Source organism: Orycteropus afer, unplaced genomic scaffold (assembly GCF_000298275.1).
Source record: "Orycteropus afer afer isolate SDZICR_OR568_19922 unplaced genomic scaffold, OryAfe1.0 scaffold00490, whole genome shotgun sequence".
Lineage (NCBI taxonomy): Eukaryota > Metazoa > Chordata > Mammalia > Tubulidentata > Orycteropodidae > Orycteropus > Orycteropus afer.
Window position 1 is genome coordinate 427,387 of NW_006922077.1, and position 16,403 is coordinate 443,789.

Genomic DNA, 16,403 nt, shown 5'->3' on the forward strand with positions numbered 1-16,403 from the left:
ATAATGTTCACTGGAGTAGGGTGAATCCTGATCTGAGTAGTGCCCTTATAAAAGAAAAGACACAGAAGAAGAGACACAGATGGAAGACAGTCATCTTAAGACAGAGTATGCATGTCAAAGTCAAGAAATGACAAGGACTGTAAGCCAGCCCCAGAAGCTAGGAGACAGGCGTGGGGCAGATTCTCCCTCAGAGGCCTCAGAAAGAATCAACACAGCAACACCTTGGTTTCAGACTTGTAGCCTCCAAACTATGAGACAATAAATGTCTGTTCTTAGAAGCCATCCAGTTTGTGGTGCTCTGTTACAGCAGTCCTAGGAAACGAGTACACTTAGTTTATGCCTCATGCCATGCACTCAGGGAATAGCAAAGCTGAGGGCCCTAGGAAGGGAACCAGGTGCAATGGAGCTCCCTCCCAGACAGACAGTGACAGAACCGGCCCAGCTGCTTCCATTCCTGAGTCCCTGACAGTCTCTTCAACTCCTTGACTCAATTGCATACCCTTCCATAATAGTGATTCACCCCCTCACAACCACGTCAAATACCCGCCTAATGTATACCCACACCACACTCACTGACAGCTCCATCCTAGAAGGGGAGAAGCACAGAGCATGTGTTAATTTGCCTAGTAAATCCATTTAAAGAACATAACTATGCAAGGCAAACAGAAGAAGGGAGGCAAAGCTACTCAAAAGGAATAGACCTAATTAATGAATCATATACGATATAAAACCAAACCCACTGCTTTCAAGTAGATTCCAACTCATAGCGGCCCCCATTGGGTTTCCAAGGCTGTAAATCTTTATGGAAATAGATTGCCTCATCTTCCTCCTGTGGAGCAGTTGGTGAGTTTGAATCACCAACCTTCCAGTTAGCATCTAGAATGCTTTACTCACTACGCCACCAGAGTTCCTTATATATACTGTAATTTTAATTATTAGAACTTCAAGAGACTTAAAAGTGGTTTTGACATTATGAAAATGTAGCAAGTTTCCTTATACCAATTGACTTTCTTTATCCTGAAAGAGCTCAAAAAGACAACTCACAGATCTCAAAGGTGGCTAAAACTATCTTATCCCTGTAAAACATAAAATGTATGCTTTATATAACTGTATAGAGAACTGAGGAGCTCTGGTAGCATAGTGCCTAAGGCACTTGACTGCTAACCAGAAGGCTGGTGGTTCAAACCCACCAGTCACTCCTTGGAAGGAAGATGGGGCAATCTACTTCCATAGTGATATTGCCTTGGAAACCCAAGGAGGGGTCGCTATGAGTCAGGTCTGACTCAACGGCACATAACAACAACAACAACAACAGAGAGAACTGATTGCTCGGCTGACAAACTGACTTTAGATCAAATGCCCTGAAATGAGTACTTGCATGTGAGAGGATCTGGGAACCAGCAGCTTCACAGATGCCTCCCTCCCACAGGTTGTGATAAGAACTATCTTATCAACTTGCCCTAACCATCACACCTCTTGACAAGCCACCCTGTGCCGAAATCCCACACCCCGCGGCTCCGTGCTCCCCATGGCATCCTCCATCACGTCACCACACAGCCTCATCCTGCACTCACTAGGGTGATGTTTTTCTTCTTCTCAGCAGAGGACACTGGCCACCAGGACATGCTGGGCTCTGGCTGCTCACGTGGCTCCTGCTGCTCTGGCTGTTCCAGCTCTCGCCGCCTCCTGTCCCTGCTGTCCACATCCTGGATGTGGGGAGGGACAGTCAATGAGTGTCCCTCTAAATGCAACGATACAAGGTCACGTTCCCTCCCACGCCTTCCTCCAGGCCCTCCCACACAAACACTACCCCCACTCCCAGGGCAAAGACATCCTTCCCAACATCTAACCCCCTCCACCCTCCTATACAACACTCCACTCTGCCTAAGCCTCACCAGGTGAAGGATGTTGGGCCTTGGGGAACAGAGCCCCTTCTGCCCAGGCCCCCGCCCACCCTCCAGCTCCACTCGCATGGGGTACAGCAGCCACTTCCCGTTGGCAATCTCATGGGGCCACATGATATTGAGGAAGGCAGAGCCCAGAGTGTTGAGTGACTGGCCTTGGTTGGAGACCTGTGGACATAAGAGTGTAAAGGCCAGGAGTTCAGCTCCCAAAAGGGCTCTCAGTTCACAGAGATGGGAAACAAGGACTGAAGGGAAAACTTCAGAAGGCACAGTTTCAACAAAGACTCAGGATTCTGGACCCCACCAGGCACCATCCTCTCACCAAATCTAGGAAAACCTGGAGGTGTCATTGGGAGGCAAACAAGGGCAGAGTTGTGGGAACAGACATCAATCCTCCCTTCATGTTTCCATTCCCCAGCTAAGGCCCCCAGCAGAGAAGATTCCCTGAGCTCCCATGGCCTTTCCAGAGTAGCAGGGTAAGAAGGACAGTCAAGGCTGACCAGAAAATGGTCAGTCGAGGCCCAGCACTGACCACAGCCAAGGTCGAGGTGGTGGGTAGAAGCCATGAATGCACTGGACCATCAAGTTGCCATATGAAACATGTCCTAGCCTCTCCTCTGTACCAAAGGGAAAGCAACCATGGAGGGGTCACATGCCAGGATACTTACCGTGACCTCATACTTGACCTTGCTGCCCACATCCACCTCAGATCGCATGGCACTCTCTCCTCTCACCACACCGGAGAAGAAGAGCTGCTGGGGGATGGCCACCCTGGCGTGAGAGGGTCAAAAGAGGAGCTAAGGAGGCCTGAGGCCTGGCTGAATGGAGGGCCCAAGGCTAAAATCAGGAAAGGCCGAGACTGGGCCAGCGCTTAGGAGTGGTGATGCCCATCCTCCCTTCCAGTGGGGGTGCCCAGCTGAGCAGGGCTTACCCAGCAATGGACAGCGGAAGCTCAATGAAGACCCGGGCCCGAGCAGAGACTGGATGAAACTCCTGCTCACTGATCCTGGCATGAGGGCAGGAGTAGGCATGGGCAGTGGGTACAAGCACCATCCATCCCCTCCAGGTGGACACCAATCTTATTGTCCTACCCATACCCCACCCTGGCCCCACCAGGCTTACGTGGCCAACAGCAGCTCCACCTCCAGCTCTGTGGTCTCAATGGTGATCCCTGAAGTGCTAAGGATGAGGTAGAAGGTGACCTAAACCAAGGATGGGATGGAATGGCATGAGAGGGGGGCTGGGAGCTTAAAGAAGGAGTCAGGGGTTAGAAAGTCACCAGATGGGCAAAAGGAAGACATGCCAACCTGGGCACCTCTCTTCATGGGGTTCCCCAGCTCACACTCGACATGGGAGGCATTCTCATTGGACACGCAGAGTGGCTTCTCCTGGAGCAGGAAGAGATGAGAGGTCAATTTGAACTACTGAAGCCCCCTAAGACCTCACCCTACCCCACCCTGCCCCGGGTCCTTACAGCAGCATCCAGGGCCCGGACTCCTGAGTAATGCAGAGAGTGAGGGAGGGTGACGAGGAGTTGGGCCTCATGGGCATCATCCCCATCAGCCTGGGGCTGGGCTGGGTCCGAGGGCAGGTTGGTGACCTTCAGCTCCAGGCCGATGACAGGCTGCCCACTCAGTGCAAACAGGGCTGTCATTCCATCTGCATCCCTGGGGATCAGAGCCCACTCATTCTAAGATCTGAACACCTTCTTCAGCCTCTCCCACTCCAAGCCTCCTTTCTCCAGTGTATGCCACCCTGCCTCTACTCCCTGACCACCCCAAATCTCCAGTCTAAGCCTGAGATCTTTCCATACTCAAGAGAACCAGCCTGAGAGTCAGGGGATCTCTGTTCTCCTCCAAGCTCTACACAGGCAATTATCAACCTCTCTAGGTCTCAGTTCTCTATCTACAGAGTGGAATTAATAATATTTCCTACCTCAGGATTGTGAAGACTAAGCAACGTGATGTGTGTAATCTCTATGCTATCATATGTATTGTGAAAAATTGTCATTGCTCACTAGGGGAGCCCCTGTGGCTCTTTAACCGACCCTCATCCTGCCACTGTCTGAATTATCAGCAGTCCCCACTGAGCTTTTAGCCCTCTCTGGCTGGTCCTCCTGAGGGGGTTCCCTTCCATTCCTTGAACTCATGCCCTCCCACCCCACCTGTTCTCCCTACCCCCTCACATGGGCAGAGGCTGGAACTCCATGTCGCTGACCCGGGCACAGAAACGGGCATGGACCAGCTGCAGGTTGCTCTGGCAGATCTTGTCTTCACCACAGCCTTGCTTCAAGAAGTGGATCTGGGGAGAGATTTGAGGAGAGGAACATTCCCAGGAAGGCATACAGTAGGGTGGAGTGAAACAGGATTAAACGACCTGTGTTCAACTCTCAGATGTGCCACTTACTAGCTGTGTGATACTGGGCTATTCATTTAACCTCTCTGAGCTGTGTCCTCATCAGTAAAATGATGGGAATATTACCACTCCATGGCAGAGTTTAGCAGGCTAGCCCACAGCTAAATCATATTTTCCTACCCTCTCTGGCATGGGTAACAAGCCTGGTGGTGCAATGGTTAAGCATTTGGCTGCAAACCCACCAGCTGCTCTGCAGGGGGGAAGGAAGACCTGGAGCTCTGCTCCCATAAAGATTACAGCCTAGAAAACTCTGTGGGGCAGCTCTACTCTGTCCTATAGGGTCTCTATGAGTCAGAATCCACTTGATAGCACACAACAACAACTGGCATTGGTGTGGCCATGTGACTGAATTCCAGAGATTAGAATGTGAAGAGCTGCAGAGGGATTAGATTAGTGCTTAGCTGAGAAATGAGGCGCACCACCTCCAGGTCGGCATGAGAATCGTGCAAAGACTTTCACACTCCTCCCTGGGATGGAGACAATTTAAGGACCTGGGAGGCCACATTTGAAAATGGCAGAGCCCCCATCAAATGAAGAATGGAGGAGCACTATCCCCTCTGCCCAGGAACACTGGTCATTTGAACCATTTTCACTTTGGGTCTACTGCAAATATGAGGTGCTATTGGATAAAATATGCAAAAGAGCTTTGAAATCTATAAATGAGAATCATTGGTAAGGAACCATGATCATCAGCCCTGCCAGCTCCTCTTCCTGGGCCAAACCAGAACCCATCCTCACCTCTGCCCGTTGGGTACTAGGCTGATGAGCATTGAGGATGGGGGCCACTGGAGGCAACCCTTGGCCAGGAGCCTGTCGCCGAAGCCGAGGGGTCTGGAGACTGTAGGATAGAGTCACCACAATGGCCCGAAGCTTGTCTTTAACATTCTCCTGGGAAAGGGAAAATGGACATGGAAACTGGAACAATCCCCAGGCCCCAGCCCCACCCAAAGACCCAGGCAGATCTCGGATAGATTCTGACACTTGGAAAGAAACAAAGAGGTGAAGAACTGCACATAGAGGACAGAGAAAGACTGGGTGGAGAAAGGAAGAGACCCAGGAACTAACATTTTGAGGATCAAATTTGGCAATGGAACCTGCCATCTCCATCTCCAGGGAGTAATGTACTCGAGAGGAGATGCAAAAAGGTAATAAGTAAGGAAGAGGTAAGCGCCTAAGGGAACTTCTCAAAAGTCTAGATCTTAGAATGAGGTGTGAGTATGTGGTAGAAAAAGAAACTAAGAGGAATCAAGGAAAACAGATCATGAAATGGCAATGACCCTCAAGGGGTCAGTGTCTACCTGTAGCTGGAACATGGTATCTCCACAGACTCGGTCATGCTGGTGCTTCAGCCACACAGTGCCTGAGGCCTGGTGTTTGTGGTCATCCAGACCACGACTCAGAAAGGTCACCCGGGGGACCTGGCCCCGGAGCCTCCGGTCTGTGTCTCCATCTATCATGTAATCCAGGGCTATAGTGTGTGGGGAGAAGGGGGAAGCCAGTGAGCTGGGAAAGTGCTCCAGTCTGGCCTTGTCCCCAGGGTGCCCTTCCCCCCGTTTTCAAGTGACCCACCCTGAAAACCCAGTGGGGTAGGAGGGGGACCTCACTCACCCACAATAGGGCTGTAGCTGCTGGGGGATGCGATGTAGCTGAAACATACCTTTAGGTCCACACTGTGGGGGCAAATGGTGGCTCCTGAGCCAGACTAGCCCAAGACCTCAAACCTCCACTTGCCCATGCCTGCCACAGCCCAAACCCTAAACTGGAGAGGGAAGGGGAGAATGGGAAGAAACTGGGCCCTGGAGAGTTCCCCTGCCCTCACCTCAGACCCCACCTCACCAGACTGAGTGGCCACCAGGACAATTGGGCTGTTCTAGGTCGATGGCTCGAGGAACAATGAAGACCTCATGGGAGACATGGAGAACAGGTCTGGCCCTGGGAAGACGGGGGGATGAGGGGCATGGGAAACATTAAAACAAGAGGCTGGGGAAGAAGGGGGCTAGGAGGAGTCTTCAGCATCACTGCAGTGGAGGTCAGAGTCACAGAGAGGGTGTAAGGGCCTCAGGGAGGGAGGAGGGAGAGGAGGGGGAGGAGATCACCTAAAGAGGGCAGCAGTGTCAGCCAGGGAGCCCACCAGCAGGTCGGGGTAATGGTTCTCGTCCACATCCAGGCCGCCAGACAGAGAGTAGCCGAAGCTCTTGATGCCCACAGCCTCGCCCTCCAGCACCTGGCAGACCAGACCGTCAGCCTCCCCAACCCCATTGCCCCCAGTCCTCTGTCTACCCTGCCCTCTGCTACTATGCCCCCTTGTCCCACACACATGGATTCCCTCATCCAAATGACGCTCCCCTCACCTGTGAAGGTGTAAGGACAACTCCCAGGCTGCTCCCATGGTAGATAAAGACTTTCCCATCTCCATCAAAGGGAGCGCCCACAGCGATATCTGGGGTATGGGAAAAAGCAATCAGTCTAGGGGTGGGGGTGACAAGAACCAGGCCCCAACTTTTCTTCAGTCCTACATGTTTTCTATTTTATTCAGAGGCTACAAGTCAGAAATGACTCAAGGCACACAACAACTAAGTCTCAAGCACTTTACATATTAAAAAAAGAAAAATCCATTGCCTTCAAGTGAATTACAACTCATGGCAACCCATGTGTTACAGAGTGGGGTTTTCTTTATGGTAATATTTACAGAAGTAGATTGCCAGCCCTTTCTTCCACAGTGCCACTGGGTGGGTTTGAACCACCAACCTTTAGAATAGCAGCCAAGCACAAACTGCATGAAACAGGAACTTGCACCCTGTATACATTGTCTTTAATCCTCTCAGCCACTCTCTCTGGACATTATCAGCTCAGAAAGGTGAAGTAACTTGTTCAAGGCCACACAGCTAGTTAATGGCAAAGCTCAGATGTAAGCATAGGTTCCTTCTCTCCCTGAGCCCTCAGAAGACTGTCCCCTGACCTCTGAGTCACTCCCCATCCTTCCCTACCCACTCCTTCCACTAAGCATTTCCAGTTTTCAGTCACACCTGGGAAGCCATCTTGGTTGAGGTCCCCCAAGACAGCCACGCTGATCCCAAACATGGAGTCAGGCGAGCCACAGAGCCGGAGTGGGGAGACATCAGCCCAGTGACCCCCCTGGTTCATGTACACATACACAGCACCACCCAGCTCTTCTTGACGCTCAAAGAAGTAGGGGGCTCCCACTACCAGGTCTGGAAAGCTATGGAGAGAGATTGTCAGTGTGGGATCTGGCCGGAGAAGTCAGAGGAGATGCCAAAGACCCCTCAGACCTCCTGGGCCCAACCTCCCACAGGCTCCCACACACCCACCCACTCTCACCCATCATTATTAAGATCGGCCACAGCCAGTGAATAGCCAAAGCCAGATGTCAGGCGCTCCCCAGACAATACGACTTCAGGTACCAGGCGGCTGGCACTGTCCTTACGCAGAATGACCACAGCACCCTTGTGGTTGGCGCGGGGTGCCCCTGCCACAAAGCTCAGCTCCTCTGCACGCACCAGCCCCTTCCCTGAGTCGATGGAGAAACCTGGGTGGGGGATGACTTTGTGGTAAGTACTTCCTGACAGACTCAGAAGCCAAGGTGTATCCCAGCAACCCCAACCTCAGCCCACTGCCTGGCAGCTCAGGAGCCAAAAGGTGGAGAGGGTATCACCCAAGCTATCACCACCATAGCTGGACCACTCTGTCTGCCCCTCCTGAGACCCAGCAGCTTTCCCACACCCGCCTGTCAAACTGGAGTTTGACACAAGAAGTGCAACAAATCCACCCAGGGACTGAGAGGAGAGAGAAAGCCAATGTTGAAGAGGCAAGATGGCTGGGCAGGAGGTTGGCCACAATGGCAGGAGCTGGGGCAGAGACCTCACCACACTCATCTCTGGGAACTAGAGCAGAGAGGTTGGTCCTCCCCCATCTCCACACACCCTGAAGACCCCTAATCCCACCCAATGCACTCTCTCTGCTCCTACCCACAGCATCCTGGCAGGGAGCCAGAAGCCTTCACATGGTGGGGGGAATAGGGACATATGGGAGGGAGGGAAGAGTATGATTCACCCAAACATCTCCCAGGCCTCATTTCCTCCTCCTCTGCAGAAGGGATGAAGGGATGTATATGAAAAACTGAGACAGTAAGAACTTACCAACAAGAAAAAAATAAAAAAGAAAGAACTTACCAACAAGGCTAGCTTTTCTGCAGCATGTGCCCATCACTATCCCTCAGAGGAAGTTCCTCTGGAGGTCTAACCTTCTTCCCTCCTAGTACAGTCTCAGTACTCTCTCTCCCTCCACCTGGGTCTTCCTCCGGTTCATAGTCCCCGAGACCATTACCCTCAGGACTGATCTTCTCAGACCTGACCGCTGAGGCCAAGCTTTTCCCTGGCTGTGTTTGAGGGGTGAAAGGAGGACATGTTCCCTGGGGGAGGAGGGAAGGCCAGGGCCAGGCCCCCAGGGCCCAGGAGGACATAAGTGGGAGCTTACAAACCTAAGTAGCTATTCAGGGCCAAGTCTCCGACTGGTCCTGGGAGCCGGTCAGCAGGGTCCAAAGTTTTATACACCAGCTGGTCAGGGTCTGAGCTATCAATGTTGGTCACAAAGAGCAACCCTGTGGGGAATGGGGGAAGGAGACACCAGGGAAAGGACATCCAGAAGAGGAGCCACAGAGTGGGGAGACAGAGCCAAACAGAAAAGTCAGAAGAAGAAGGTGGAAGAGGAAGAGATAGGGAAGGAAATGAGAGACCAAGAGACCATAGAGATAAGAAACAGAATCAGAGACAGGGAGACAGAGAGCGAGAGGTGAGAAAGAGAGAGAGAGACACAGGAGGATGGGAGCATGGAAAGGGAAAACAAGAGAGAGGAACAGAGGGTTAGAGTGGCTCTGGGCCAGGGAGAGGTCCCTACCAAAGTAGCTGTTGGCAGGGACCGGGATGAGGTGGGGGTCCTGCTCCTTCTCGCCCCCCGCCTCGTAGGGCCCGTCGTCCAGATGTGCCAGGTCCACTGAGCCCTGCGAACAGAGCTCCACCCTGGCCGTGCCTGCAAGGACAGTCCTGTTAGTATCCAGGGCAGGGAGCAAGGAGCACCCTCAGGCCAGATACTGAGTTAGACAAGCATCTGGGAAGCTCGCCCCCTCCCGTACAGCCCCACCTCCCACCTCCTGCCCAACCCAAGCTTTCTGGGGGCCCTCAGACTTGGCACCACACTCACCGAGTGTCAGCTCAGCCAGCGGCGTGTGCAGAGACAGGAATGGGAGTGATGAGGGGCGGGCTGTGAGCTGGAGCATGCAGGTACAGCTGGGAGGGCAGCCCAGCCGTGCAGGTGGGGGGCTCATGCCAGTGTTTTGAGGAACACGGGACCATGCGAAGAAAAGGAGGCACTCCCATTCACGAATGTGCGTGTGATGGGGGTGGAAGGCAAAGCAGTGCCCAAGGGTTCAGTGGCAGTGGACATGTGGTCATGCTTGGCCACGTGCTACTCCAATCCTGTCTCTGGAGCAAGAGGAGATTTGGGTTCCCTCTTCCCCTCCCTGGGGAGTGACTCACCCTTCCAGTTATAAGTTCCCGGGGCCCCAAAGAGGAGGTAATGGCTGTCAGGGGAGAAGGCGGCAGCCGTGCCCTGCTGGCAGAACCCAAATTGTTCGTGGCCCTGGGGACGCCCCTCACAGAACTTCCACTCCCCACCATCCAGCTCATCACGGATGGCCAGGTCCTGGCTGAGCACAAAGCAGCGGCCGATCACATCACGTGTCTCCAGGATCTGGTCCACCCGCTGCCGTGCCTCATATCGATGTGCACAGGTCTGAGGGAGGAAAGAATGAGGAGCCATTCATCCTTGTGGAACAGGGTTCTGCTTAAGTCACATTGCCCATATGCACACATGTGCCCACACACACACACACACACACACACACCTATGCTGGCATTGCTGGAGCACCACCATCTAGCCCGGTGTTGGGCAAGTAATTGTACAACCCACTATCATCTCCACCCACCTCCTTGGCCCTCTCCCAAAGAAGTCCTTCTTCTGTGTTCTGCCAGGGCACCCACACACACAACGAACCAGCACACAAAATGCATGCCTTCCTAATCATGCCACATGTGCCTGTGTCCCAACATCTCAGGCCTGGCCCTGCTTCTGGACCTTTGTGAATGTCACCACCTAGCCTGCAATGAATGTCCTCCCCTCTCCACTCTCCAAGCATTGCCTATTCTCAAAGCCTGGCTCAGCTCACCTGCAGGAGCCTTTCCTCTGCACTCTTCTTTTGGACTTTTATAGACTGATGACTATAAAACGAGTTATTAACATTAACCAAATTCTGTCCCAGAGTGACTTGTATGGTTAATTATGTGTTCATCCATATTTGTGAAAGATATAGAGACAGAGACACAGATAAAGAAAGAATGAGAATCTCCATAACTATGCTGTGGGCTATTTGAGGCAGGGATCAAGTGTCTTCCTGTCTTTCTATATCCTCTTTCAATAACTAGCACGATGCCTGACACTTAAAAGGTACTCAATAAGAGTTTCACAAATGGGTGGCTAAATGGATAGAAATTTGTTTTTTTTGTTGTTTTTTTTTATTTATAAGACCAGGGACCATGTCTTATACATGTTTGTATCTTCTGAGGTCCTAGGGATCTTCCCACATACCCAAACTGTGTTCTGTAAGCACAGTTGTGCATATGCACACACCATACACACACACACTCAAACACACAACACATGCAAATACATACACACACCACCCTCGATTACAATCACAAGAAGATACTCACAACAATCTTGCCCCCAGGCCCCTGGCTCCGAACACTGACTCCCAACCACTGGTTCTCCTTACTCTCCTTTTGCACATCAACTGGAGGCAGGACACTAGGAATTAGGGGAGGGAAGAGGAGGCAAAGTCTTCTCCTTCCCTCCTCAGGAGCTTTCCCACTCCACCCCCGTAGGGCCCCCACCTCCCTGGTCGATGTCCACTCTGTAGCAGTCAGTCTCCTCCAGGCTCAGGGGGCAGGCAAAGAGACCTCCAGTACGATTCGCACGTTGCCCAGGCAAAGCCAGGGCCTGAGGAGCACCCACCAGCAGCCTGCACAATGGTGGAGGGTCAAGAGTTAGAGGCCAAGTGCTCCGACCTCTGTAGAGCTGCCCAGGTCCAACCCCTCAGTACCAAGCAGGGTGTTCAAGGATTAAGGAGAAAGGCCAAGAATCAGTTTTCCCAAGTCCTGGACAAGGGCAAATTCACACACTTGGCCATGCAAACCCCATGTTTCATAGGCACATACCATCTGGATGAGGAACCAACACGCATAATAGATAACACACGTATGTGTGTAGACCCAAGCAGCCTGGCCAGCACGCTGGTTTGAAAGAACCGCCTGTTCCCAGCACCTGTTCCTGACTAGGCCTTCCTTACCCCCTCCTTGGCCCCATTCCCAAACCCTGACCTCCTCCCCAACCCCAGTCCAATTGAAACCCTGCCAGAAATGCCAAGAATGTTGAGAGTTAAAGTAATAGGGCCCAGACTGGCACCACAAGGTGGCCCAGGGACCAGCTTCTGAGGCCTCTAAAGAGGCTAGACGTGGGTCTGCTTTGCTTAATCAGGGACTGGGCAAAGACCCCACTCCTTGGTAGCTCTGTCACTGGATTCTATCAGTCACTCTGGCTGGAGTGGAAGTAGGGACAAGTTTCTCAACCTGTCTCCAGTCCTGCCCCATTCTCCCCACCCCCCACATCCTGAATCCCCTTCCCCACTCTTCTTCCTTCTCCTCCCCAAATCTACTATCTACCCTTCCCCCCACCGCCCACCCCTGCCCAGTCTTCTCTCCGACCTCCCCCTCAGACTCTTTCCCAGCTACAACTTTCTTGGCAGGACAATTTTCCATGATCACAGCCAATGCCTCTTCCCTGGGGGAGGATTGTGCTGGGAATGGAGGCTGCCTGGGTCCCCTGGGGCTGAATCCCCAGGCCAGGAGTGAGGAGGGGGGTGAGGTGAGGTGATTGACACTCCACTGGCTACTGGCAGCAAAGACTCAAAAGTGGCAGCAGGGAAAATCTTGAAGCCTCTCTCCCACACTCCTTTCCTCCATCTCCCTTCCTATGGAGATGCTCAAAGCTGTAGTGGGCACTATTACAGCAGGCATCTGTGGGGCACTGTGCCAGTCCTGGTGGCATGGGGAGAGGGAGGGCACAGAGCCATTCGGCCTTCCTGAAACTCCTCCTGTCTCTGAGCAGCTGTCACCCCATGTCAGAGCCAGTGTCAAGAGAGAGAAGGGGGTGGGAAGTGGTAGGAAAGAGAACATACATTCAGCACTTTTTTAACAACTCTTTATGAAGAACATATGCCCTGGGTGTCACAAATGGTTAATGTGGTAGGCTGATAACCCAAAGGATGGAGGTTCAAGTCTATCCAGAGGCCCACAGAAGAAAGGCCTGCAATCTACTTCCGAAAAAGTCGGTAATTGGAAACCAGTTCTGCTCTGACACACATGGTGTCATCATGAGTCATAACTGACTCAGTAGCAACTGGAAAGAAACATATGCCAAGCCCTGTGTCAGATACTAGAGAAACAATGGTGTAATACTTATTCAGCACCTACTAGACTACATGGCAGGAGCTAAGATTTATCACTACATATATGTGCCAGTCACCAAGCTAGGCAAGGTATAGGCATTATGTGACTAACTCTTCCCAACAATGAATGCTGTGAGATCAGGAGTCCTGCCTTGTCTTACAGATGAGGGAACTCACTCAGAAACATTAATAAAGCAGAAGTGATGGAATTCAAATCCACATCTGCCCCACCCCAATACGCCTGCTCCACTACACCTAGTGACCAGCCAGCCAGTCTCCAGAACACTGAGACCCTCCAGGAAGGAAGGGGAAGCAGGGGAGAAAGAGACCAACCAGGCTCCCTGAGCAGAAAATGAAGCCGGGAGACATAGCCCTGTGCAAACAAATGCCAACCTTCAGACAAGTCACCAGTGCCCCATCCCTCCAAACACAAAGATGGCCATCTCTTGGAAGACCAGGGCTGTGTTGTTTATCTTTGTGCTTGCCTCATCAGAGAAATCAGAGAATCAGAAATTACTGAACCCCACTTCATGGGGACTCACAGAGACACCCAGAGTCTCAGCTGGCCAGCATAGACCTGAGCACCCAAAGAAGCTATCAGTCGGTGTTCAATGGTCACATCTCTCCTGGAGGTCATGAGTATGGAGGAGGGGAAGGGTCAATATGGAGTAAAGAAGCCACCGAATGTACAGATATGCCCAGCCCTACTCTTTGTGAAGAACACACAGGCTCATCCCCCAGGAACAACAGTTCCCACAAGCAGCCTCTCCAGTCCCTCCACCTCTACCCCAGCCACACACTCCTTCCTGGCTTCATCCTATGAGCCCAGCCACCCCAGGGCTCTGGACAGGTGAGAAGCCACAGCTGTAGCTACTGCAGAGAGAAAAGGAAAAAACTGTTGGCAGCTGGGTCAGAGGGATCCCTGGGAGCCCAGCTAAGTGGAGGCTGAGGAGCAGGCCTCTACGACTGTACCTTTCAATTCTCCACACATTCCAGGGCTCCTGCCCAAGTCCAGCCTCTCTCTAAACTCTCTCAGTCTGGGTGGCCCTCTGAGGAGGGTGCTGTAGCCAAGACTTTGGATCCAAGATCGCTGTAAGGTGAGAAAGCTATTCTCTAATTCTGTGGATCACTGAAGAAGAATAGTACTACCAACACTTCATGGCACTTACTATGGCCATGCACTATTCTGAGCATTTTACATATGTTGTTGTTCGCTGCCATTGAGTCAACTGGACTCATGGTGATCTCGTGTGTTACAGAGTACAACTGCTCCATAGGGTTTTCTTGGTTGTAAGCATTACGGATGCATCACCAGGCCTTTCTACATGGAACCTCTGGATGGGTTCAAACCACCAACCTTTGGGTCAGCACCAATCACAAACCACTTGCACTACACAGGCTCATTTTTACATGTATTATGAATTCTTTTAATCCCCACAGTAACCCTATACAGTAGAACAATTATTTATCTGCATCCACACTTGAAGGAGATAAATGAGACTGAAACCACAGCACAAAGTAAGAATGTGAGACCTCAAAGTCTCATCCAGGGGCCAGAATGAGAGGCCTCAAAACAAGTGAGAAAGTCTTTCAATCAATGGCTAGGGAACTCAAATGCTACAGACTGAATAAAGTACCTAACCTCTCCCATGCCCCCAGGCAGCAGAGCGCCCCCTGCTGGAGACAAAGCAGAGTCAGGCAGTCGGGCCCCTCTGGGAATGCCCCCAGCTTGGCTCTGGAAGACAGAATCGGGGGCCATTTTCAGAGAGGAGGGGGAAATGACAAGAGATCAAGTTATTAAAAATAACCTAGAATTTGACTGGAAATAGCTCAGAGAGTTCAGCATGTCCTAAAAAGGCCTCCAGTCCTAAAGCTCTGGCAGATGGGGCAGGGAAGAAAGGAGGGAGGGAGACTGAGATGAGGGAAGAAGCAGCTCGTGGAAGGCTGAGGAAGAGGTGAAATCAGTGGCTTTCTTTCTCTCCCAAAGTTTTTGGGATCACTGACCCTGCTCCTAGATGATCAAAGTTATCTCCTCTTCCTAAGCAAGGGGGTGGGGGGGCAGGGATGAGCTCATGCCCCTGCCCTCTGCCCCTAGGCCCATAGTAGGGGGAGAAGACAGTCCCAGTGGACAGCATTGATCCCAGTAATGGACACTTAATGTGGCTTAGGCACTGGCTGTGGAGAAAAAAGCCCCCTGGCTAGAGGAGGAGGGAGGCTTTCTTCCTTCTTGTCTCTCTTTTTCAACTTGTACATGTAGCTAGAACCAGGGACACAAAAAGCCTGACCAGCCAGTGGCCCCACACACAAGTGTGTTCATTTCCCATGGGTCCTAAATTGATGAGAAAAGAACTAGAATTGTCTGTTGCTCCCTGCCTTCCCCCATTGCTGAGATTCCTGGAGCTGGAAATTTCCTGAGGAGGAGGAAAGGGAACAGCCTGGCCAGCATCCTTCCTGGATCTCTCTCCCAGCTGCTGCTGCTATTAGTTTGGGGGATTCTTTCTCCTGCCACTCTCTATCACCAAGCCACCTAGTGCAGGTTGCCAGACCCTCTCAGGTCCTCTCCCATCCTTCTTGCAGCCTTGCTTTAAGCCACAGAAGTGGCAGATCTCTCCTTGTTTTCCAGTGCCCTACTGCTCTCATTCCATCCCATGGCAGTGCTTTGGTAGGAAGTTGTTTCTGGAGATTACCCTTCATCTCTCCCTTGGCACCATCAACCTCTCCACCCTTGCCCTCTCTTCCAGCCTAAGCAGACACAAAATGGTCAGTCTTCCTTCCTAAAGAATTCAGTCTTCTGAGGAAGGAGGGGAGCCAGAGACCCTGACACTGTAGCAAGGATGCAAGGTGGGAGGAAAGGCAGGAGAGAGTTTCCCGCCAAGACAAGAACCTTGCTCTCCAACCCGTCCCCAATGCAAGACCTTGGGTCTTGGGCCTAGGGATGAGGCAAAGCTGCAGGTTGGATGTAAGGTATCTGTGGGCAGCATGAATCGGTTGGCCTGGAAGACTGAGAGATGAGGTGGCCTGGGGTTGAAGAGGGAAATCTATAGCTCGGGCATGAGGACTCCGGGCGGGTGTGATGACTCACCAGCTCCGGGGTCGGGGCTGCAACTGCCGGTGCAGGGCCACAGAGAAGCCGAAGAGACTGCCCGGTTCACCCTCCTTGCGCAGGGCGCCCATCACGTCCAGATTGAAGGCAACAGTCCCCGGGCAGAACAGTCCCGCAAGCAGGCAGCCAAGAAGGTAGCAAAGCCCAGAGGCCCCCCAGGGATCGCGGCCGCGAATCCCGGCCATGGGGCGAAGCCAGCGCGCGTGCCCCGCAAGCGCTGGGCAATTCCTGCACGGCGTGAGCTCCAAGTCTCCCCGGCCCGTCTCTGGCCTCGGAAATCTCGCTACTCTTTCAGAGGTCTCCCAGTCTTTCGCCTGACCACCGCTCACCCGCCGCCCGGCCAGCCAGCACCCGCGACCTCGGCTTCAGCAGCCCGGCGTCCACTCAGGCTCCCGCCTCTTCG

The 16,403-nt window shown here is 52.5% G+C and overlaps 1 protein-coding gene across 1 annotated transcript in view; it reads right to left on the reverse strand.

Annotated features, from left to right (window-relative positions):
* Positions 1 to 16,185, reverse strand: part of ITGA7 (integrin subunit alpha 7) — a 21,926-nt gene extending 5,741 nt beyond the window's left edge. The window contains exons 1-22 of the mRNA XM_042782852.1: positions 15,980 to 16,185; positions 11,285 to 11,412; positions 11,105 to 11,184; positions 9,872 to 10,127; positions 9,234 to 9,365; positions 8,818 to 8,937; positions 7,659 to 7,866; positions 7,346 to 7,539; positions 6,671 to 6,759; positions 6,416 to 6,543; positions 6,156 to 6,251; positions 5,928 to 5,989; positions 5,618 to 5,787; positions 5,058 to 5,207; positions 4,090 to 4,205; positions 3,379 to 3,571; positions 3,212 to 3,292; positions 3,027 to 3,106; positions 2,836 to 2,910; positions 2,573 to 2,675; positions 1,896 to 2,072; positions 1,575 to 1,706 (exon numbers count right to left, since the gene is read on the reverse strand). Of these exons, the coding sequence (XP_042638786.1) occupies positions 1,575 to 1,706; positions 1,896 to 2,072; positions 2,573 to 2,675; positions 2,836 to 2,910; positions 3,027 to 3,106; positions 3,212 to 3,292; positions 3,379 to 3,571; positions 4,090 to 4,205; positions 5,058 to 5,207; positions 5,618 to 5,787; positions 5,928 to 5,989; positions 6,156 to 6,251; positions 6,416 to 6,543; positions 6,671 to 6,759; positions 7,346 to 7,539; positions 7,659 to 7,866; positions 8,818 to 8,937; positions 9,234 to 9,365; positions 9,872 to 10,127; positions 11,105 to 11,184; positions 11,285 to 11,412; positions 15,980 to 16,185 (2,976 nt within the window). The remainder of the gene's footprint in view (positions 1 to 1,574; positions 1,707 to 1,895; positions 2,073 to 2,572; positions 2,676 to 2,835; positions 2,911 to 3,026; positions 3,107 to 3,211; positions 3,293 to 3,378; positions 3,572 to 4,089; positions 4,206 to 5,057; positions 5,208 to 5,617; positions 5,788 to 5,927; positions 5,990 to 6,155; positions 6,252 to 6,415; positions 6,544 to 6,670; positions 6,760 to 7,345; positions 7,540 to 7,658; positions 7,867 to 8,817; positions 8,938 to 9,233; positions 9,366 to 9,871; positions 10,128 to 11,104; positions 11,185 to 11,284; positions 11,413 to 15,979) is intronic.
* Between the last annotated feature and the right edge of the window lie 218 nt (positions 16,186 to 16,403).